We start from the raw sequence: 24,318 nt of genomic DNA on the forward strand, positions 1-24,318 counted from the left end.
AGATGGACATGACTTAGCGACTGAACAACGACAATCATTTTTTTGGTTTGCTTTCAGTTTTAGCACCTTGTTCCCTTTCTTGTTGATTTTCCTTTTTGCTCATGTAACAGAAGTCAGCACTAGACAGAAAGGTATTCTCTATTCTGTATTACTTCGACCTTATCCCCCTTACTGCCAACTCCTTGGAGGCAACTCACTTTATTTTTTCAGCTCTCCAAGCTTCTTTTTGGGTAGGTTGGTAGATGTATGTGTATTTTCTTATTTTTTCCTTTGGCGCAATAGGTAGGCTCTACATAGGCTCTTCTGCAGTTTGGCTTTTTCACTTAAGAATGTCTCTTGGAAATCACTCTTATCAGTTCATAGAAATCTTCCTGTTCCTTCTTTACAGTTAAGAAGTGCTCATCATGAAGAATTAGCATAGCTTTTTTAACCAATCATTTATGCTCAGATATTTAGCTTCCAATATTTTGCAACTGCAAATAACACTACAGTGAATAATCTTGTGCACAAAAATTTCTTTTGGATTATTGGAGTTGTATCTTCAGGGTTAATGCCCAGACGTGAGATTGGCATGTTGAAGTGTAAATGCGAATGAAATTTGTTGGATATTGCCGAGTTCTTCTCCATAGGGGTTATACCATTTTGCATTTCCAGTGAGGATGCAATGTAGGAGAGTGCCTGAGTTCCCCCACATACTTGCCAACAGAGTGTAATCGTCAGCTTTTGATTTTTGCCAACCTGATGGGTGAGAAATGGTGTCTCAGTGTTGTTTTAATTTGCATTTCTCTTATTATGAGTAAAGCTAAACGTTTTTTTATATGTTTAAGGTCCATAATTTGATCATTCTTTTTGGTGAATAGTCTGTGGATGTTTTTGCCAATTTAGTAACAGGATTTTAAACATTTAAAAGTTGTTTATTTGGCAGAAATAGCTTTTAAAATGATTTATGCTACCTGAGAGAAGAATCCCAAAGTACTTGGCTGTGGATAAACTATGGATTCTGCCCTCCAGGAATTTACAGTCTGTAAACTGAACACCATTACAGTGGATATGAGCATAAGCTGTGGACCCAGACTGCCTGTCTTTAAACACCAGTCCTGCCACTTAGGCAAGTTTTTAATCTCTTAGTGCCTCAGTTTCTCCAATTGTAAGATGAAAGTAACATTAGCATTTATTTCTTAAGATTATTGTTAGGATTAAATGACTTAGCATATGTAAAGTACTTTGAGCAGGAAACATTCCATAAATGTTGGCTCTCTTAAGAGTCAAGAAAATCCTCTCAGTACGTTGATTTGATCCCATAAGAATCTTGATATATAGTTAGTTATAAAAAATGAAGACCTGGAAGTGTAGAAACATTAGGTGATTCAGTAGATAGAATCGGAATTGTAACCCATTCATTAATTTATTTATTCATTTATTCTCAGCTATTTTTTGAGGCCCTACTGGGCACTGGCTTAGGTACTGGAGATATAGTCTGAACAAGATAGATCTTTGGGCTCCTGAATGCTCACTTTTTTGTGATGGAAGAGGCCTGTGTAGGGTGTGGAAAGAAAACCCAAGGAAACCAGTTTTGTGTTTTGGCCACACCATGTGGCATGTGGAATCTTAGTTCCCCAACCAGGGGTCAAACCCGAAGCCCCTTTATTGGAAACATGGAGTCTTAACCACGGGACTTCTAGGGAAGTCCCCAAGGAAACCAATTTTGTTTGTCTTGTTCGGCAGTAGTCTGTTCAGCACACACAACAGTGTCAAAATTCGTTTGTTTAAATGAAAGAATGAAGGAAGAAATGACAAAGTAGTGAAAAATGAGGCTGGATGCATAGGTAGGGCCCAGATCACGAAAAGCCTTGTCAACTCTTTTGAAGAGTTTGGACTTCATCCTGAGCAGAGAAATCACGTGAAATAGATTTGCATCTAAGAAAACTCAAGTCGGTCTGTGTGGAGGATCTACACAGGGGGAGAACAACAGGGAGGTTGTTATAATCAGTCCGGCGCAAGATGATGAGGTCCAAATCAAGTGGGAAGCTGAGGGGATGGAGAGGAGATGAGCTGGAAGTCAGAGCTGACATCACCCGGACTTGCTGGGTTGTAGAGGGAGGAAGAAGGCTGCAGCATCGCTGAGATTTCACTGTGAGAAACTGAAAACAGGAACTTCCCTGGCGGTCCAGTGGTTAACACTGTGTTTCCAGAGCAGAGGGCATGTTTGATCCCTGGTCGGGAAATTAAGATCCTGCATGCTTCTTGGCACAGCCAAAAAAAGAGAAAGAAATTGAAAGGGGATGACTGATGGGGAAAATGGAGACTGGGTTAAAAAAAAATTATTTATTTACTTATTTGTAGCTGCACTGGGTCTTCATTGTTGCCCTCAGGCTTTTCTTAGCTGTGGCGAGCAGGGGCGACTCTGTAGCTGTGGTGCAATGGGCTTCTCACCGTGGGGGCTTTTCTTTTTGTGGAGCATGGGCTCTTGGTGCAGGGGCTTCAGTGGTTGTGGCTAATCGGTTTAGTTGCCCCACTGCATGTGGGATCTTCCCAGACCAGGGATTGAACCGGTGTCCTCTGCACTGCAAGGCGAATTCCCAACCATTGGACCCCCAGGGAGGCCCAAGGATGGCCTTCTAAACTTATGGATTTGAGGTGACCATGGGACAGTGCTCGATTTCTTCACTATACTTTCTTTTGGCTTCTTTACACTCCTTGGAGTCAGGAGACTGAGATCTGTGAAAAGACCTGGACAAGACCGCGATTTGGACACCTGGACACATGCCTTTACCATAGAGAAGGAATTTCTAATGAAGCTGGTGATAAGGGCAAAGATCCGAAAGAACAGAAACCATGTTTCACAGAAGCGTCCACAGGCAGATATTTGTTTTTAAAAGTGACCCGAACTTTCTCTAGGATATCACTGGATCCCCACAAGAAGGTGCATCAGTTAGGAAAGGACCTGCTACCATGCATTTTCTGATTACAGCGCTTTCTGGTTGACCCTATAAGGGGCTAGGAACAGAAGGGCAAGGGTATGCACAGTTAAGAAGATAGGAGGAGGGTCTCAAGTAGAAGGAAGCTATGACAAACAAAGCAGAGGATGGTCTCTAGATGGGAAACGGTATGAGAGACTTGTGAGAAGAAAGGTCAAAAGGAAAAGCAGGCCACCAGCAATAGCTCAGGAATGGAGGGAAAGCGAGGGAAGGAGTGGGAGACTAGCACTGGGGAAGGAGGTGGGGGATAAAAAAGAAGAGAAGGAAAGGAGTCTGAAACATTTGCGGTGCACGAAGTCAACGATTATGGAGAAGAAACGTAAAGGGAATTGGGTTACTGAGTTGGGAAGGAGGAACCTGGTTCTCTGGAGAGTCCTGCGATTACACAGCGCTCGGGGGGTGTGGTCCTGAGTTTAAGGCGATGGGAGTGCGAGAGGGTTGCGGTAGGGGCGCCGCCCAATTTCTGCCCAAAGTGGAAGCCTGGGAAAACCGAGCGGCAGGCAAGCAGGCTAGCAGAGAGGAGGCGGAGCGAGGGCGCCGAGGGGCGGGACGAGGGAGGGCGTCGGGAGGAGGAGGAGGCACAGGCTAAAGGCGGCGCTAGGACCTGCCGGCTCCCCGCCGGCTCCCGGGAGGTTGATAAAGCGGCGGCGGCGTTTGACGTCAGTGGGGAGTTAATTTTAAATCGGTACAAGATGGCGGAGGGGGACGAGGTAACGCGAAGCCAAGAACCGCACCAAGGGCTGCGGCGCCGGCGGCGGACCAGCGACTCAAACACCGGGGTTAACCACGTCTCGTCCACGACCCTCCTAGGTACGGGCCGGCAGGGTGGAGGCCGCAAGGCCCGCGCAGGGAGAGGGCGCGGGCCGCTCGGGCTCGCGGGCACCGGCCGCAGGCGGCGGGGTCGTCGTCCGCGGCTGGCTCCGCTCTCCTCCCGCCGCCGCGTCTGGCCGCCAGGCCTAGCCCCCGCCGCGCCCCGAGCTCCCGCGGCGCGCGGCCTGAAAAGGGCGGCCCTGGGGCCGCGGCTCCCGCAGCTGTCGGGTGGACGGGCGGCGCGCGCGTCTGCGTCCGACCCGGCCCCCCTGCCCGCCCGCCGCCGCGTGGCTGTCGCGGTGTCCGCCCCGACCTGAGGGGGCGGCCTTGAGCCGGGGCTGCAGACCCGGGGCGAGGGGAGGGCGGCGGCGGCGGCGCGGCTCTGTCCTCGGGAGCTCCGGACCCGCCGGGCGACCTGTCACCCGCCGGCACTCTCTGCCCTGTGTCTCGCGCGCGGAGAGGGAGGAAGGGTTAACCAGGTCGTGATGGGCCCGGCGGTGGAGGAGCACGCGCAGCGCGCGGGAGGAGCAGACACCTCGCTGCCAGGTCGGGAGGCTCTCCAGACACCCTTCCAGGAGGGAACCGCAGTCCGCAGGCCAGGGCTGTGTCCCGGGGCTTGGGTTCCGGGGCCCCGCAGTTCCCGAACCCATTCCTGCGGGTGGTGTGTGGCTAGGCTGCAAGTTCCGATTTAATTGTCAAAACTGGGCTTTTGAGCTGTTTACTTAGTACTGAGACCATAGTGAGGCCCAATCGGGCTGAAAGTGTCGGTGGTGTGAAGTCACCTGATCCTTCGCTCCCCGGTTTTGCTGAATGTGAGCGCCTACTGTACGGGTAAAGGAGCGCCCCTGCCCCTTGGAAGACGCACTCGCTTTAGCAGCAGAGTGTTGTGTGTCTCTCTTACTCCTAACACCCTATTTTTAGGAGTTTAGCATTTGATCTTTCACTGGTGTGAATTGAACGCCTGAAATCTTGATTGAGAATTTTGATGGTACTTAAAGGCATGTTTTTCCAAGGCTTAAAATTAGTAAAAGCTTGAGCTTAGGTAAGTGTGGCCATGACATAGATAAGAGTTTATTAAGTATGAACTGTGTTTTTCAAATTTCTCTCCACAGTTTGATAAAGGTTTTGTGAGGTAAAATGTAAACCATTTTGATGAAAAACTCCCTTTAATAAAAAAGTTTATGTGAAATATATTTTATCATTCACGTTAGCCCTTGGACGTGTTGAACGTATGTCAGCGGTAAGGACAAACTGGAAGTTTTAAGGGACAGGGAACAGGAAATAAAGTTGATTTTATTATTGCTTGCCAACCAAAGCACTTGACAGAGCTGTTTACACAGAAAAAAATGCCACCAGAGAAGAGAGGTATGCCTTAAGTCTATTCTGGTTGGAATTCTCAAGTCGTTAGTTGTTCTGGAATGCCGATGGATTGGTTATTTTAGCTCTTTTGCACCTGGGAATGTGTGTGCACGTGTTTATTTACTTATACCGTTTTAGATGTAGTTTCAAAGCGTTTTATGTGCTTGCCTTATTAGGAGAAACACGGCTTTATGACTCACAGTTATGAACATCGTTTTTAGGCTATGGCATATTGAGAAGAGATGCTATTCTTAAGACTTGATATATCAGGGTCATCATTTATTAAATGCTCTGTCTGCTGCTCACAGGGTTTTGTCTTTTGTGTGCGTTTGTGTAGTCCTTCACTTGAAAGCCAGTTCTATCAAATGACTGCCCAAAATAGTCCCTCTCCCAGCTAATTTTCTCTGAGTCACCCATTACTACATTAAAAACTAAGTAAGTTGGCTGAGATTTGTGCAAACAGGCTCTGAATGAGTAGGTACTCATCTGGTGATTTCGGCTGTAGAAACTCTGTCTCCCTCTGCTTTCTGGATAAAGTTGAAGAGTTGGGGTGAGTCGTGCTGCTCTTGTAGTTCAGTCTTGGGAAGATGCTTTGTGTCTCCTTAGTGTTTATTCTTTTTAGGATTGTAAGACCTTTATAAAAGACCTAGGAGCTCTTCCATTGACTTTGTAGGATGATAAGAATCTGTGGATGTGATTAAATATATTTAGTAAAGTGTTTTGAAATCCTTCAGGTTTTTTATTTGGGGAAGAAGGAGCTGCATTATAGTAAAGAGGCACTTATTAAAGGGCAAATAAACCAGGAGTTAAAATGAGATTCAGGCCTTAAGTGGAATGCACCTGTTTTCAGATTCATTTTTAGTTTGCCTCCCTGTTTTAACTTTAGGGTAGGGTTTTGGAATACTCACAAGTGAAAGTAAGTTTCTTGAAATTTTTAGACCGTTTGCAAAATTGTGCCTTTTCCATTTATCTGCTATTAAGCAGCTACTAAGAGTATACCTGGAGGACTGTCACCTAGTTTGATGCTGGAGTTCAAGACATATTTAAAATTGTGAGACCTAGTAGTAAGATGCATTTTAATGTTGTTTATGCTTAATTGGAAGACCTTTTTGATACACAATTGTAAGTAAAGCTGTTTGGCAGTCTGTCAAAGGGCCAGAAATGTATGAGGTGGGAATAGAAGTTAGACTTTTTATAATAGTGACATATAGCTTTACAGAAGGAGTTTTTCTCTATAGAGTGGGTGCAGGGAAACAGCTTAAAAAAATTTTTTTTTTAAAGTGTGATGGTATTCTGCTTGTCTAGCCATTTTAGGGTTGTATTGTTTACTCTTTTGGGCATTATTTAACTTTAGGAAGATAGATGTGAATATAGAATAACCAAACTTGATCCTCCAATTCATTGCTAATATAAGTTTCTTGCTATCCTTTACTCTTCTTTATCACCCATAATACAGAAGACCTATTGAGGGCTTTCTCCATAGCTTTGAAAGTGGATATCCAGAAAAAAAGACCAACCTGAGGATACAGTGTCAGTAGGATAATACTTGATACTTTATAAAGCACTTCAAACATCGTGCTTTGATTTTGTTCTTAAAACTTTCCTCTGGAGGAATTAAGTTATTGCCACTGAAGGGAGTGATTGAGACTGGTCTGCAGTCACAGAAGTGACTCAGAGGTGCTCTTTCTGCTCCTCACCAGACTTGGAGGAGGGTAGGGGCCTCTTCTCATTCAGATTGTTACATATCATAGTTCTGACCGGGTAAAATTTTGTTGAATGAAGTCTGAAATCATACTAATGAGAAGATGGGGCAGGTAAAAAGTAAAGGTAGGGCAAATCACTTAAGTGGAGTGGGAAATTTTAAAGTAGGAAGGGAAAAAGTGGATATTGTAGAGAGAAGAATTAATAAAGTAGACCTTGGGGTTAGTCTTCTGGCCAGTACAAGTAGAATCTAGGGGATTCCCTTGCTAAAGTACCAGTTTAGTAAAGTTATTTGTACAACTTGTATTTCTATGATTGGCATCAAAATAAATAGTAAATAATAACTTGGTGAAATGTGTAACTGATGAAGGATAATCTAGGCTTTCTAGCAGGTTTTACCTTTTTATTGTATAATACTGATTGTGGGGGCAATGTTTCTTTTACCAGGTCGCTCAGTCGTGTCCGACTCTTTGCGACCCCATGGACTGTAGCTTACCAGGCTCCTCCGTCCTTGGGATTTTCCAGGCAAGAATCCTTCTCCAGGAGATCTTCCCAACCCAGGGATTGAACCCAGGTCTCCCACACTATAGGCAGATGCTTTACCGTCTGAGCCACCAGGGAAGTCCGGTGGGGAAAAAAAAAATGAGGAATCAAAAGCTGAGTGACTTCATTTAAACTCTTGGCTTGAAACCCCTCACATGCAGTACTGATAATCATCCCATAAGGGCTGCTGTGGGAAACGAATGAGGGGAAGGTACAAGTGTTTCATGAATTAGAGAGCTGTGTGTAAGGTATAGTGATGTGTAGGTGAGAATATGCCAGTTGGACTACTTGTTCTATTAAGTTTCTTTTAATTTTTTTCCCCTGTAATGTGGACAGTTTAGTGTGGTCAAGAGTGGTGGGTGAATTTTTAACTTTTATCTATAAAATGCTGATAATGTGTTCATGATATGGGTTATTAAACGTGATTAAGTGCTTAACTCAGTATCAAACATTCTATTTGGTGGTACTTACTACTATAATGTGTGGTTATTTAAGATTAGACTTTGAACTAAACATTTAATTTTTAAAATAGGTGATTTGAAAAGTCTTTGTTCAGTTTTTATCAGATAAAAATAAACATTCATATTTCTCAGCTACCTTTATTTTAATAAACTTGAATTTTAGAGAATCATTTAATCATGTGGCAAATAATCTTCTGAAGTTGAGGATTCAATATGAATCATGGCAGTTTTCAAGTAGAAAACATTGGCTTTTTAAATAGTAAAGATGCAAAATCTAATTTATGTCTGTATGCACAAGAATGCCTGAAAAAGGGATTGACTTGAAGCCACACTAATCATGAATCCCATAAAAAGCTTTTATTCCCCCTTTCTGTAGTCGTCATTCATAGAAGAGTCTTGGATAGTGATAAGAATGTACTTATTTTAACTCAAGACTTAATTTTGAATTTTGAGTACTGTAAATTTCCATGGCCTTCAGAATGGATTAACGTTTTTTCCTTCCTGAAGGAAATATCTACCCTAGCAAGCTGGTAGATCTTTTTTTTTTGATTACTAAGTAGATAATCTGTGGAGGCACTTTAGAAACTTTAAAGCCTCCTATAACGAAACTCTGTAAAGGGGTGAAATTGGCATCCCTTGAGCTGCTCTTTTCCTATTTGAATGACTAGGTTTATGAGCTGGATTACAAGCTGGATTGAGTTCACTTTTATCAGAATGGTGGGAGGGGATTTGAATTTTGAATGATAAGTTGGAGAGAAATTTTGACGAAATTTGAACGAAATTCACCATTGTTGTTAGTTTTTTTTATGTCAATGGGTGATGCCGTCCAACTATCTCATCCTCTTATCACCCCCTTCTCCTGCCCTCGATCTTTCCCAGCATGAGTCATTTCCAATGAGTTGGCTCTTCCCATCGGGTGGCCAAAGTATTGGAGTTTCAGCTTCAGCATCTGTCCTTCCAATGAATATTCATGACTGATTTCATTTAGGATGGACTGGTTTGATCTCCTTGTAGTCCGAGGGACTCTCTCAAGAGTCTTCTCCAGCACCACAGTTTGAAAGCATCAGTTCCTCGGCACTCAGCCTTCTTTATGGCCCAACGCTCACATCCGTACTTCACTAATGGAAAGCCCGAAGCTTTGACTAGAAGGACCTGTGTTGGCAAGGTGATGCTAGGTTCACTAGGTGATGCTAAGTGATCACTGACTGTCTAGGTTTGTCATAGCTTTTCTTCCAAGGAGCAAGTGCCTTTTAATTTCCTGGCTGCAGTCACCGTCCGCAGTGATTTTGGAGCCCAAGAAAATAAAGTCTGTCACTGTTTCCACATCTGTTTAGTCTTCCTTTTGATTATGGAGTTATTTCTTACTGAGTAATGCTGGCCAAACATCTTTCTAGATAAATCTTGACTTACAGGTCTTAAAAGTAGATTTCAGGGTTCAAATGGCCTGCACAGTTTCAAAATTGAAGACCACATCAGCATATCCATTCAGAACGGTTATACCCATTTATTGTCTCTATTTGTTCACAAGTGAGTGTTGTTAATTAAAAATAAATACCAACACATGGGAAAAATGGGGAATCCCACTGTTTCATTTGCATTTCTTTGATTACAGTTGATATTGAAATTTTAACATGGTAATTGAATGTGAATTTTTTTAGTTGCATTTTTTTGTATACAAGAAATTCTTTTTCGTGTTTGCTTTTTGACTTTGTGGGTTGTTTTTGGGAAATAACTATATTTAAAAAAATACTTAAAATGGTTCCATATGAGTTCTTTCCTTAAATTGGCAACTGTGATGGCATGTCTGAACTTACTAACTTGGTGCTAGTCTCTTGAATATTTAGGTATGCACACCTGGAGGTTTTTCCCTTCTTTTTTGTTTTGAATTCTTTGTGGGATATTGATTGTTTGTTCCTATCTCTTTTTAATACCAAAGTATGAGCATCTGCTTCCCTGATAGCTCAGTTGGTAAAGAATCAGCCTGCAATGCAGGAGACCTGGTTTGATTCCTGGGTTGGGAAGATCTCTGGAGAAAGGATGGGCTACCCATTCCAGTATTCTTGGGCTTCCCTTGTGGCTCAGCTGGTAAAGAATCTGCCTGCAATATGGGAGACCTGGGTTCAATCTTTGGTTTGGGAAGTTCCCCTGGAGAAGGAAAAGGCTACCCACTCCAGTATTCTGGCCTGGAGAATTCCCTGAACTATAGTCCATGGGGTTGCAAAGAGTTGGACATGACGGAGTGACTTTCACTCACATGGGCCTCTGCTTCAGTGCCTAGTAGGGTGGTAGAAGCTTCCAAACGTAGGAGCTGGATTCAGATCACTATTGTTTTCAAGCTTTGGCCTCCTTAACAACAACAACAACAACAACAAAAACCCCTACTTTAGAAATTTAAGGTTCAAGATAATATTTTTCAAAGCTCCTGACATCTATTGAGTGTACAGGGTTACTCCTCAGTGTAAAGGAGAGCCTGAAGGGGCTACGGCTAGTTTTTTCTTTTGGGGGTAAAGAGGTAGAGTAGGACAGTCAGGTAGAGGGCCAGCCTTGGACAGAGACCTAGCTTTTTTCTCCCCTTGATGTTATGTTACTGTATTGACACCTACCTTATAAAAAGGCTTTCTGTTTCTTGTAGTGAATACCTATGTAGAAAAGTGTAGAACAGATCACTCTTTCTAAGCTTTCATGTAGTTGGGAGATCAGATAGACCTTATGCATATTTGTGAGTAAAGTTTATCATTAGGTTTCTAATTTCAGAAGTAGAAATTAGTGTGTTAATATTGTTAAGGAAGACTTGGGGGAAGTTGGGTTTTATCAGTCCTTAGCAGAGGTGTGGGATATGCCACTTGTTTGAAGATAGACAGGCATATGTTGGGAGCTTTAGTTACAGTACTTGTTCCTGCTTTCTAAGAATTCTTCTAAAAAGGATGCTTGAAATATTTAAAAGCAATTAGAAGCAACTGAAAGATCAAATTTGTTAGAGCATGTTTAATAAAAAAGGATATGAGTTTTCTGTAGCCAAGTACAGCAAACAATTTTTTTTAAATAACTAAATAACTGCTAGAAAAACTGTCTGAATAGCCCCCTCAGATGTACCTAAAAACTGTAAAGATGTGTGCTCCCTGCCTCTGTTTTTGATTGTGTATGTATTTCTCTGCTGTAAGAAATCTTGATACTTACTCTAAAATTGCCAAAGTTAGAGAAAGAACAAAGGAGAGGATAGTGCGAACCTTTGACACTCTTACCCCGTTTGTTTTTTTTTTCAAATTAATCACATTTTATCTAGCTGGAAAGATGGTTATTTGTCCCTTTTTGGCCCTATTTCCTTTTTACCCCTGCTTTTAGTAGGATTTTGCCTGCACTGAGCCAGGGTTGGGATTTGAGTATATTCTTTGCCTTCCTTTCTTTAAACTGCTGCTGTAATAAGTCATCTGAGGTTGAGAGTTGAAGCAAAGTGGAACATAGTGTCTTGTTTCCAGAGACTTGACAGATACCTGTCTGAGATTTGTCATGAAAAGCCTATTTAAGCTTGAATGTATTTTTTGAATAACTTCTTTGCTAGCTTGTTACCCCAAATTTCAGTACCTCTTCTATGAGTTTAATATCTTTTGTCTTAGTGTGGAGTTAGTTTGGAGGCCTTCAAAGTGAATGATTAAACCATTTGCCTAAATTGAGGCAGCATCCTCTGGTTCTGTTGGATTCCTGATTGCTGTATTAAAAAATCTTGGAGTCACTGTACCAACAGTACTTTTGGAAATGGAAATTTAGTGCTTTGTCGCTTTGTAAAGGCTTACAGAGAAGAGAATGTCCCTTAAAAAAATATGGAATAATTTGGTATTATCTGTTGCCTTCTCTAAAGAAGGATGTTGACACTAGCTAGCTCTTGCATGCATCACTGTCTATTTTTACTGTCACCTCTTGACTTTGAGTGTTTCACCTTATACTCAGGCTCCTTCGTTTGCCTTATATCTGATTTCCCTGTTTTTAGACTCTCATTATTATACTTCTTACTCACTCATCACTTTCAATTTATCTGTGCAGCACAGCTTTGATCCTATCACTCTGCTTCAGAATTTTCCCTGGCTCTCCTCAGGCTAATGCATAGCATTTTTAAACTTTCTTTATTCTTTTTTTAAAAAAACTTATTTGGTGGCACTGGGTCTTAGTTGTGGCACATGGGATCTTCCATTTTTGTTACAGCATGCAGTATCTTTAGTTGCTGCATGTGAGACCTAGTTCTGACCAGGGATTGAATCCAGACCCTCTGCATTGGAGTGCATCTTAGCCACTGGACCACCAGAGAAGTCTAGCTTAAATTAAGGTTAGCTTAATCTGATTCTCATGACTTAGAGAAATGCAGCCTTCTCCAGGGTATCTTCATTGATAACCCTGGTTTAAATATTCCCGTATTATCTCTTTCTCATCATACTGTCACTTTATACTTGTTTGTGTCAGAACTTTGAGAGTAAGGACTTTTAGTAGCAAATTGTACTTCTCTAGTGTCTAGCAATAGTGCCTTGCTCTCTGATGATTAGTCTGAAGTAGTTAGGTTGAGAGAATCTTCATGACACCTCACTGAGCATTGTTGGAATCAGTGAATATGAAACAGTAAGTTGCATATTTGTTTACATATACCTATATATGAATATCTTACCAAAGATGGGGAAGTATAATTTTATTGCATCTTATGTTTTTAAAGTCTTCAATTAAAATCTGCCCTTCTAGAAGTTTTATGAAGAAAAAATTTTTTCCCTAATGGGGGACTGTATAAATGATTTGTTAACTATAAATGATTAAGTTTTGACAAGGAAATTTTTTGAAAAAACAAAGAGAAAGACTGCTGTATGCTAAGATTTGTTATAAAAATGAGAAATAAACTTTTTTGCTTTTAAACAAACTGTATTTTTGGTAACTTTTTTTATAACTTTATAAAGATCTTGAGCACATAAGAATTCACTTCTGAGCATGTTCAACAAACATGCTCATTTGGCATAGTTGGAGAATGATGGATCTGACAGTTACAACAACTGGGTGTACATTGTGATCTGACCACTTCAAAATGTTAGATTTTGTTTACATTAAGCAAACCTCAGTGTCCTCTTTCATACAGATAAGAAAACTCTTAGCTGCTTTTGAGGATTATATAGTTATTAGCATAGAGTAGGCATTCTGAGTGTTTTTCTCTCTTCTAAAGTAAAAGGTACCACATCTAAAATTATTTCATACAGTAAATTATTTCAAGAAATGAGGAAATTCTTAATAATATTTCTTTTCCCAGATACCCAGTTCTTTCAGTTCTCTGTTCAAATGTCTCATTAGAGGAGCCTTGCCTGACTGTTCTTTTATAAAATGGCAACCCCTGTTTTCATTTCCCTTACCTGGTTTTATTTTTCTCTATTGCACTGGCTTCCCTGGTGGCTCAGATGGTAAAGAATCTGCCTGCAATGTGGGAGACCTGGGTTCTATGCCTGGGTCAGGAAGGATCCCCTGGAGAAGGGAATGGCAACCCACTCCAGTATTCTTGCCTGGAGGATTCCATGGACAGAGGAGGCTGGTGGGCTACAGTCCTTGGGGTCTCAAAGAGTCAGACACGACTGAGTGATTAACATTTTTCACCTCACACATTTGGATCTTATGCACTAATTTTAATTCTCTTTCATAGTTTATTTATCAGTAGATATTTAGGTTCCAGATTTTTTTTTTTGCAGTTAGAGACAATCCTCCATTGAAAAGGAACCATGTCTCTTCTGTGCATTTGGATAAGAATTCCTCTGGCATGTAAATAACTTATCTAAATTGAAAAAGCTTCAATACTGTTTACTCAAATTCTCTAAATAGCGTACCACACAACAATTCTTTTTTTTTTTTTTAAAGGTACAAAAGATGCAGGCCCCTTGGGGTGACTTGGGTGAGATTTTCTGTAAGACTTTCCTTTAGGAAAGTCCTTTCCTACTGAGGACTTTTAAGTTGCAGAACCTAAATAGAATTTTTCTGAATTTCTTTCTGTCTTGTTGCTTAGAGCCTCCCAAGCCATTATTTATTCTAGCGTTTCTTAACTAGTCAACAAAATTCACTTCATAAACTGCCACCTTTTTAGATATAATCTAATTTAATTTCAGTTGAAAATTTGCTAATCGTAAGGTATATGCATGTATATTTAAATGTATGCTTTAAGAGCTGGTTATTATTTGATGATAAACTTTGAGAGAAATATTTTGTGATCTATTTTACATTTTTCTTCTATTTAGATAAATGCATAAAAAGCATTTTTATTCTTCAGTGTTTTTTTTTAATAGATTCAGATTTTATTGTTTGCTCAGTGTGGGGAATAATTTAAATCCTCCATATTGAGGAAAATCAGCTTTGTTTTATATAAACTTAAAAGCCAACCAAAGTCAAATCATGTTTGATAACATGAACAGTTTTAAATTAGAAGTGAGTATATAACGAACAGTTTTAAATCAGAAGCCAGTACTTTGGCCACTTGATGTGAAGAGCTAACTCATTGGAAAAGACCCTGATGCTGGGAAAGACTGAAGGCAGGAGGAGAAGGGGACGACAGGATGCAGTGGCTGGATGGCATCGCCGACTTGATAGACGTGAGTTTGAGTGAGCTCTGGGAGTTGGTGATGGACAGGGAAGCCTGGCGTGCTGCAGTCCATGGGGCTGCAGAGTCAGACATGACTGAACAACATTTTTGTCTCCCAGAGAAATAACTTTTAGTTACTTTGTCTTTTATTAACAATGTTTGGGCATACTAAATTTATCTTTTTTAAATGCTATTTTTAAAACAGCAGTGGCAATAAGAAAATATCCTTCATTCTTGAAAATATTTTTAGTATAGTCTTGTTGTTTAGTTGCTAGGTTGTGTCCAATTATTTTGCGACCCCATGGACAGGCTCCTCTGCCCATGGCATTTCCCAGGCAAGAATACTGAAGTGGGTTGTTCAGTATTCTTTAAATGGAAACAGCAAAGATTCTATGTCATAACTGCCGGTTACTGTGGAAACAGTAGATTACAAGTGGGAAATAATGTTTGAGTCTTATAGGAAAACATTTTTTTGTTTATCTCATGATTTGAGAGTAATGAAGAAAGGAAATATGAACTACTGTATATGCTCTTTAAAAGTATTTTTAAAGCTTAGTGATTTAGGATGGTCTTGTTGGTCAGATGGGCAAAGCTGATGAGGGAAAGTATCTGATGTATGACATTACTGGAAGGTCTCTTGGAGTCTTTAAAGTTTTCATTTTTACCATTTGCATCATAGTTCCAGTTTTATGAGAAATTTAGCTGTAAGTTATTAATAACAGTATTTTATAGGAGCAAATTGTTAAACTCTTTTTTGTGGTACCTCTTTGTCTAATAGCTGCTTCTCTTCTTAAAAAAGTTTGTTTTGAAGTCCAAGTTTATGTCTTTGTCAGTATGCTTATTCTGGGCTGCATCTGTTTGGGCAGGGAAAGGGAAGCCTGCTAATTAAAAGCTCACCAGGTGATTGATGATGGCTCCAGACCAATACTTTTCAACCCTAGCTGTATATCATATTAACAAATTAGAAAAATGTTTATATTTTGGAAGTATGAGTGTCTATGTACACTGCCTCTTTTCGCTTTATACGGCATCCAGAGTAGCTCAACTAGAGTGGTTAGCAGTCTCCCAGGAAAATGGAGGATTATAGCATAGCTGGAAACCTGTTTTCCTTTACTGAAAACTTTAGCACCACTGGAAACTACATGAAATAAAATAAAATGAATGGTCTTTACTTTCTAAATACCTGTACAATACCATGATCATCAGTACTCTGTTCAGAGGACCATCAGTGTTGGCATCACAACATTATCATATTGGGAGTTAGAAATGCAGTTTTAGCCTCCCATCCCAGATTGTCTGAATCAGAATGTTCATTTTGAGAAGAGCCAGGTGATTCATATGCATTTAAAAAGTTTGAGAGACACTAATGTAGAGGAAATAACACTAAATAAAACCACAGTCAGGTCTCCCTCCACACGGTGGTCCAATCATGTGTTTTTCTTGTCTTAAAAATGAATGAGTTTGGCTGCATAATCTCTAAAGCCCCTGTGAGTGATATATTAGATTTAATTTTAAATATGGAGGCTAATTTTTAAGCATCTGTACTAGAACTTGAATGCCCTAAAATTTATTGGCATTCTGGGGAGTGTGTTCATATATTCCCTTTATGCGTAAACACCTTGTAAGGAGTTTAAAAATGTCCCCCTCTCCAATTTAGAAAGCTGTTTCTTGAGTTCTTTTAAAAAAAAATTTATTGTTTAATCATGATATCTTGGTGTGATGAGGACTCACAGGAATTGATTCACAAAGGAGTGAATTTGTCACTATTGGAGATACTCAGAATTACCTTTTTTGTTTTAATCTTTCATGGCACCATCCTGCCCCTCCCAGTCACTAAAATGCTGTGGAAGTAGCAGAAAGATTGAGAAGTACAGTTTGAGAGACCTTTTCTCACTTGTAATAGCTCTGCTCTATATTTCTATCTTTTGTACTTAGGTCTACTTCATTTCCTAATAAAGCCTCTTTTAGCCTCACCACATAAAAAACGTACTGTTACGGGAAATTTCAGATATGTACAGAAGAGAACAACGTTAGAAACCTGTGTATATACATCTCCAAGATTAAATGATTATCAATATAATGGCCACTTTCTTTTATCTATTTTCCGTACCCAGCCTCCCTACCAGATTACTTTGAAGCAAATAACAGATTATATGAATGTTCTGTGTCTTTAAAAGAGTAAAGGTTTTTAAAGGAACAGCCTTGGTACTATTACTGTGCTAGAAAAATAATTCTTTAATACCAAATATCCAGAGTTCCTATCTCCCTGATTGCTTCAGGTTTGTTTTAGTTGCTTTGCTTGAACAAGGCCCTGCATTTGGTTGATACGGCTCTTGAGTCTCCTTCTCTTTTTCCCCCTTTCTTTTTTCAATTTTTTGTCCAGGTTTGCTTGCAGTGAAATTTCCTATATTTTCGTTTCCTGACTCCATCTCTGTGGTGGTAGTGAATGTGTCTCTGTTCTTTCCCATAGTTAGATCTAGAGGCTTGATCAGTTTGATGTTTTTAAAAATCTTCCTCAAACACACTGTCTTTGCTGGTATCTTTTGGTTTCTGATACATCACAGTTCAGTTCAGTTCAGTTCAGTTCAGTTCAGTCACTTTGTATCCAACTCTTTGCAACCTCAAGGACTGCAGCCAGGCTTCCTTGTCCATCACCAGTTCCTGGAGTTGACTCAAACTCATGTTCATTGAGTCAGTGATGCCATCCAACCATCTCATCCTCTGTCGTCCCCTTCTCCTCCCACCTTCAGCCTTTCCCAGCATCAGGGTCTTTTCCAGTGAGTCTGTTCTTCACATCAAGTGGCCAAAGTATTGAAGCTTCAGCTTCAGCATCAGTCCTTTCAGTGAGTATTTAGGACTGATTTTCTTTAGGATTGACTGGTTGGATCTCCTTGCAGTCCAAGGGACTCTCTCAAGAGTCTTCTCCAACACCACAGTTGAAAAGCATCAATTCTTCAGTGCTCAGCTTTCTTTGCAGTCCAGCTCTCACATCCATACATGACTACTGAAAAAACTATAACTTTGACTAGATGGAACTTTGTTGGCAAAGTGATGTCTCCGCTTTTTAATATGCAGTCTAGGCTGGTCATAGCTTTTCTTCCAAGGAGCAAGCGTCTTTTAATTTCATGGCTGCAGTCACCATCTGCAGTGATTTTGGAGCCCCCCCAAAATAAAGTCTGTCACTGTTTCCATTGTTTCCCCATCTGTTTACCATGAAGTGATGGGACCAGATGCCGTGATCTTAGTTTTCTGAATGTTGAGTTTTAAGCCAACTTTTTCACTCTCTTCTTTCACTTTCATCAAGAGACTCTTTAGTTCTTCTTTGCTTTCTGCCATAAGGGTGATGTCATCTGCATATCCTGGCAATCTTGATTCCAGCTTGTGCTTCATCTAAGCTGGCATTTCGCATGATGTCCATGAAACTTTTGATTGTCTCTTTGTGATGTTGCTGCTGCTGCTAAGGTGCTTCAGTCGTGTCGACTCTCTGCAACCCCATAGACGGTAGCCCACCAGGCTCCACAGTCCCTGGGTTTCTCCAGGCAAGAACACTGGAGTGGGTTGCCATTTCCTTCTCCAATGCACGAAAGAGAAAAGTCAAAGTGAAGCAGCTCAGTCATGTCTGACTCTTCATGACCCCATGGACTGCAGCCTACCAGGCTCCTCCGTCCATGGGATTTTCCAGACAAGAGTACTGGAGTGGAGTGCCGTTGCTTTCTCCGCTTTGTGATGTTAAGGGTGGGTTAATCTATCCATTGTAATCTGTCCCCTTTGCTTTTCACTCAGTCGTCTTAGTAGTCTTTGTGCATTGCTGCCTTTTGAAGTCCTCATTTCTAGGGAATGAAGACTACCTGGATTTTCTTTAAGACCTTAATACTAAATTGTTTCCTGGATAAGCAGTCTTAAGTCAGATCATTAGTTCCTATAAGTGTGTTTTATTTCCAATTGAGTTTTGTTTTAGGGAATCTTTCTATATCATGCTTGATCTTGAAAATGAAAAGAAAATTGGACAAAAATTTTTCAGGCATAATTAAGAATATAAACTAGACACGTAACATATAAATAAATGAATGTATTATTACTTAGTAATGATCATGTGGCTTCCCTGATGGCTCAGTGGTAAAGAATCCACCTGCCAGTACTGGAGACTTATGTCCCATTCCTGGGTTGGGAAGATCCCCTGGAGAAGGAAATGACACCCTAAGTCCAGTATTCTTGCCTGGAAAATCCCATGGACAGAGGAGCCTGGTGGGCTGCAGTCCATGGAGTCATAAAAGAGTCAGACAGGACTTAGCAACTAAACAACGATTATATATTTGCTGCTAATGCAACCTTTTAAGGAGTATTTTTTCTTAAACTAGGTTGGCTGAATTATTAGATGGACCAGGGGTCGAACCCGTGCCTTCTGCAGTGGAAGCAAGGAGTCCTAACCACCAAACTGCCAGGGAATTCCCTATAACCAACCTCTTCTTAAGAGCAAGATAAAGTGCAAGTCAGGAGTCCTTCATTCCTTGGTACAATTTGCTTTAGCAAGTTAAGTCTGCATTATTCCAAAGATCTTATAATTATTTCCAAAATTAATATTAAGATAGTTTCATATTTTTCTTGGCGATTCTTTAAAACTTTGAATAGCAAATGTCTCCAGTGATTACTTGCTTTTTCCGCTTTGAAAGTGCTTTCTAGCTGAACTATTTTGAGTGAGATTCTAACAGTTAGGTCACATTTGCCTTGAAACTATGCATTGTTGTATCTTTCTTGGCTTTAGTTATGCATTCACTTCCTGAAAATTTTTGGTTGTTGATGTTAGTGATTCAGTTAGTTAATTCTTTCTTAAATTCCAGCTAACATTATGGGAAAATTCTTCAGTCCATCTGTAATGGCACTTAACATTTCCATTGAATTTTCAGTGCCAGTTTTCTTCCTAAACCTCTCAAACCGTCTTTTAAGCTAAAAACTTTTTTCTTTGATAGCTCACTTATTTGGTTCAGAGTTTTGTGGATTTGCTGATACATAATACTCTATCAAGTTTTCCCACATCGATAATCAGCCTGTCCATTTTAACAGAAAGACTGGTGACTATATTGACCTACAGATCTCTGCGGCTTTCAGTTATATTTTCTTGTCTTTCACAACTGTATTTTGTTGAACATGATAGTTTGAACCTGGAAGATAACTCGTACTCTTTCATATATCACTTCTGTAGATTTAAATGCCATCCTTATTTCTAGAGTGACAGTTTTTTTACTTAAGATTTTTTTTTTGGTGATTTATATATATATATTTTTTAGATCATAGTTAAAGCAAAAAAGTAGCAGAGTTTGAAGAAAATATGCAAAAAGTAGAGAGTAGAGTATGTATTTGTGTTGAGCACCGAATCCAGATTTTTTTGCTGGATTATTAACCTCAGCTCATTAGCCAATGATCCTTAATTTTGAGTTGTTCACAGTGTTTATAGTTATAAATTTGAATTTTGACCCTGATTGTGGTAATATTAATTGTAATAAAGGTCATGGAAGCAGAGGAGGGTTATTGAAAATCCATTTCTTTCTGAGGCTTTGTCTATATGTCTGTAAGAGAGGCAGCAATGGGACTTTAACCAGTTCTGTTGTCTGTTGTGTGTTTATAGCCAGTTCCAGCTGTTTAACCCCATTCAGCTGAGAGAACCACAGTTATTCTAATGGGAAAAACACGGTTTGCTTTATAATGTTAAATTGAAACAAAACAGTCTTGACTGAGCATTCTGTACGAAGTAAATCATTGATATATTATGCAAGCAACTGTATATCAACTAAATCTTTTCGATTAGTTTTCAGCGTTAAATTATGTGTTGTATACAAGGTACCCCTCTGTGCTCTAAAATATGCAAGCAGCACATGATTTTTTTTGAATTTAAAAAACTATCTGCAAAATATACTGTTTAAGCATTTAATAATTTGCTACTGTTGAATTAAGGGACTTCCCTGGTAGCTCAATGGTAAAGAATCCGCCTGCCAAGCAGGAGACGTGGGTTCAATCCCTGGGTCTTGAAGATCCCCTGGAGAGGAAATGACAACCCAATCTGTATTCTTGCCTGGGAAATCTCATGGACAGAGGAGCCTGGTGGGCTACAGTTATGTGGTCCCAAAAGTCAGACACGACTTAGCAACTAAACACAGAATTAAAGTAACTTCTGGGTTACAGTTTATGACTATGTGTTTTCTTAAAGCTGCCTAGATTATGAATAGACAGTTCATACAAGAGGAAACAAATATACGTAGAAAAATGATCAGCCTCAGTCAAGGATATGCGTATTAAAGCAAAATGGATACTGTGACTAAAGAAATGAGTTTAAAATTTTCATTTTAGTTTATGTTTTAAAAACAATTTTGTCAGTATAGGTTTACATATGAATGGAAAATGATCGTTTGGTATTTGATTCAGTTATTGGAAAACTTACGTTGGGAACACCTTGTGTATGTAAATCTTATCTATTTGTAAATTTTATGAAATCTAAGTGATCATGTATTTTTGATAAGCATTTATGTCTGAGTTGAAAGGTGCTATAAGTGTAAAATACACAGTGAATTTCAAAGACAGTGAAAGAGAAATGTAAACACCTTAATTTTAAAACATTGATTTTGAGTCAAAATGAGAGTATGTGTGTTACATAAATTAAAATTATTTGCTTCTTTTTTACTTTTTAATGTGACTAAAGAAAACTAAAAATTACCTATGTGACTCATCTCTCGTGTGGACAGGCCTATCCTATATTGGTCATTTTTTGTCTCCATATAGTAGTTACTGAGACAGGGTTGTTATCTCCAAATATGAATATGCATTTGTCTGTTTTTCTCTTTAATCCATGTAGTTTAAGTCTCTTATTTAGGGTTATTATGTTTTTCTGATGGTGATCCATTTTATATCTAGAAACACTTTTAGTCTCTACATCTACTTTGACATTCTTACAGCTGCACTGTTTTCCCTATGGTTATTTGTATATGTATCTTTTTTCCTACCTTTTACTCTCAACCTTTCTCTTGATTGGAGAAGGAAATGGCAACCCACTCCAGAACTCTTGCCTGGAAAATTCCATGGACAGAGGAGCCTGGGAGGCTGCAGTCCATGGGGTCGCAAAGAGTTGGACATGAATGAGCGACTTCACTTTCTCTTGATAAAAGTGAAAGAGGAGAGTGAAAAAGTTGGCTTAAAGCTCAACATTCAGAAAACAAAGATCATGGCATCTGGTCCCATCACTTCATGGGAAATAGATGGGGAAACAGTGGAAACAGTGTCAGACTTTATTTTTCTGGGCTCCAAAATCCCTGCAGATGGTGACTGCAGCCATGAAATTAAAAGACGCTTACTCCTTGGAAGAAAAGTTATGACCAACCTAGATAGCATATTCAAAAGCAGAGACATTACTTTGCCAACTAAGGTCCATCTAGTCAAGGCTATGGTTTTTCCAGTAGTCATGTATGGATGTGAGAGTTGGACTGTGAGGAAAGATGAGCGCTGAAGAATTGATGCTTTTGAACTGTGGTGTTGGAGAAGACTCTTGAGAGTACTTTGGACTGTGAGGAGATCAACCAGTCCATTCTGAAGGAGATGAGCCCTGGGATTTCTTTGGAAGGAATGATGCTAAAGCTGAAACTCCAGTACTTTGGCCACCTCATGTGAAGAGTTGACTCATTGGAAAAGACTGTGATGCTGGGAGGGATTGGGGGCAGGAGGAGAAGGGGACAACAGAGGATGAGATGGCTGGATGTCATCACTGACTTGATGGATGTGAATCTGAGTGAACTCCGGGAGTTGGTGATGGACAGGGGTGCTGCGATTCATGGGGTTGCAGAGTCGGACACGACTGAGCAACTGAACTGAACTGATCACTGCTTTTATATTAAAAGAGCTGCTTCTTAACACAGTATACAGCTTTGCTTTTATTACCCAGTGTGACAATCTCGTGTTTTCATTGGAATGTTTAGTATATTAACTTTTAATGTAATTATTTAACTGGATTTAAGTTTGCCATCTTGCTGTTTGTTTTCCATTTGATCCTTTTGTCATTTGTTCTTATTTTTTTTTGGGCTAATTGGATATTTTTTAGTGTTTCATTTTGGTTCCTTATTGTCTTTTTTAGCTTATACTTTACTTTTTTAGTCATTGTGCTAGAGCCAATAGTATGCATCTGTAATGTATCAAAGTCCATTTGGAATCAGTGTTTTTATCGCTTTCCACTTCAGAATCTTAATAACCTTAGAATGTAATTTATTTGTCCCCACGTATTTGTCGTAATTTTTAAAAATCTTCTACATACTTTATAAACCCCACATTGCAGTCTATATTTTGTTCTAAATGATCAGTTATCTTTTAAGGACATTACTTGGGGGAAACAACCAGTTTTTAATTTTTGTATCCATTTATTTGCTGCTTTGGATACTATAGGAGGGAGTGAGGAGGCTTTCCATCTGGTATAATTTCTTTTCAGCTTGAAGAATGAAGAACATCATTTAGCATCTCATGTGATGCATATCTTCTGGTGACAAATTTGTGTAGCTTTTTTGCTCATTGTCTGTATATTGGTTTCATTTTTTGATAATAGTTTCTGAATATAGAAGTCTCAATTGGCATTTTTTTAAAATTTAAACACTCTAAAGATATTATTTTGTTGTCTTCTGGCTTCCATTGCTTCTGATGAAAAGTAGTCATTTGAATTATTCCCTTTACTGTCTGGTGGCTTAGATGCTAAAGAATCCTGTGGAAGTCCTGGGTTCCATCCCTGGGTTGGAAAGATTCCCTGGAGAAGAGAATGGCTGCCCACTCCAGTATTCTGGCCTGGAGATTTCCATGGGTTGTATAGGCCATGGGGTCTCGAAGAGTTGGACACCGCTCAGTGACTTGCACTTTCTTCACCACATCACTTCTTTAAAAATTTTCCCTTTAATTTATCTTTGGTTTTTAGCACTCTGACTGATGTGGTTTTCTTTTCGTGTTTACCCTATTTGAGGTTTGCTTGTTGGATATATGTCTCTGACACCAAATTTAGTAACATTTGACTCAGTTCAGTTCAGTCACTCAGTCATGTATGACTCTTTGCAACCCCATGGACTGCAGCATGCCAGTCTTCCCTGTCCACCAACTCCCCAAGCTTGCTCAAACTCATGTCCATCCAGTCGGTGATGCCATCCAACCATCTCACCCTTTGTTGTCCCCTTCTCCTGCCTTCAGTCTTTCCTAGCATCAGGATGTTTTCTAAGGAGTCAGTTCTTTCTCATCAGGTGGCCAGAGTCTGTCCAGTGAATATTTCATTTTAATTATTGTACTTTTCAGCTCTAGAATATTCGTTTTCTATTCATCTATTTATTGGCTGAAACTCCCTAACTATTCACTTATTAAGAGCTTATTGAACATATTTGTAATGTCTTCTTTAAAGCTTTTGTTGAACATCTGGGCCACTGCAGGATTGTTGTTCTGCAACTGCTTTTTTTTTTTCCTTTACTGTGGGCCACATTTTCTTCTCTGCATTTCTGATGATTTCTGATCATGTTCTTTAATTGTATGTTGTGCATTCTGGAGATTCTGGATTCTGTTGTCTAATTTGTGTTGGTGGCTCAGACGGTAAAGCGTCTGTCTACAATGTGGGAGACCTGGGTTCGATCCCTGGGTCGGGAAGATTCCCTGGAGAAGGAAATGGCAACCCATTCCAGTACTCTTGCCTGGGAAATCCCATGGATGGCGGAGCTTGGTGCAGGCCACTGTCCATGGGGTGGCAAAGAGCCAGGCACCACTGAGCGACTTCACTCACTTCAAAGTTCAGTTACTAATTGCTCTTGACCTTTTATAGGCTTGACTTTGTATCTTTTTAGTATGACTCTGTAGAAAACTTAGAGGAAATCCTCCTAACCTG

General features: G+C 39.9%; 1 protein-coding gene across 4 annotated transcripts in view; it reads left to right on the forward strand.

The window, feature by feature from the left end:
• Nucleotides 1-3,670: 3,670 nt before the first annotated feature.
• The window catches only part of ATL2 (atlastin GTPase 2), a 70,030-nt gene continuing 49,382 nt past the window's right edge, over nucleotides 3,671-24,318 (forward strand). For 3 of the 4 annotated variants that reach the window (XM_068985391.1, XM_068985382.1, XM_068985376.1), the window contains exon 1: nucleotides 3,671-3,788. In XM_068985391.1, the coding sequence (XP_068841492.1) occupies nucleotides 3,671-3,788 (118 nt within the window). The remainder of the gene's footprint in view (nucleotides 3,789-24,318) is intronic. The other variant, XM_068985399.1, reaches the window with a different exon arrangement.

The sequence above is a fragment of the Capricornis sumatraensis genome, chromosome 1, assembly GCF_032405125.1.
Source record: "Capricornis sumatraensis isolate serow.1 chromosome 1, serow.2, whole genome shotgun sequence".
NCBI classification, from domain to species: domain Eukaryota; kingdom Metazoa; phylum Chordata; class Mammalia; order Artiodactyla; family Bovidae; genus Capricornis; species Capricornis sumatraensis.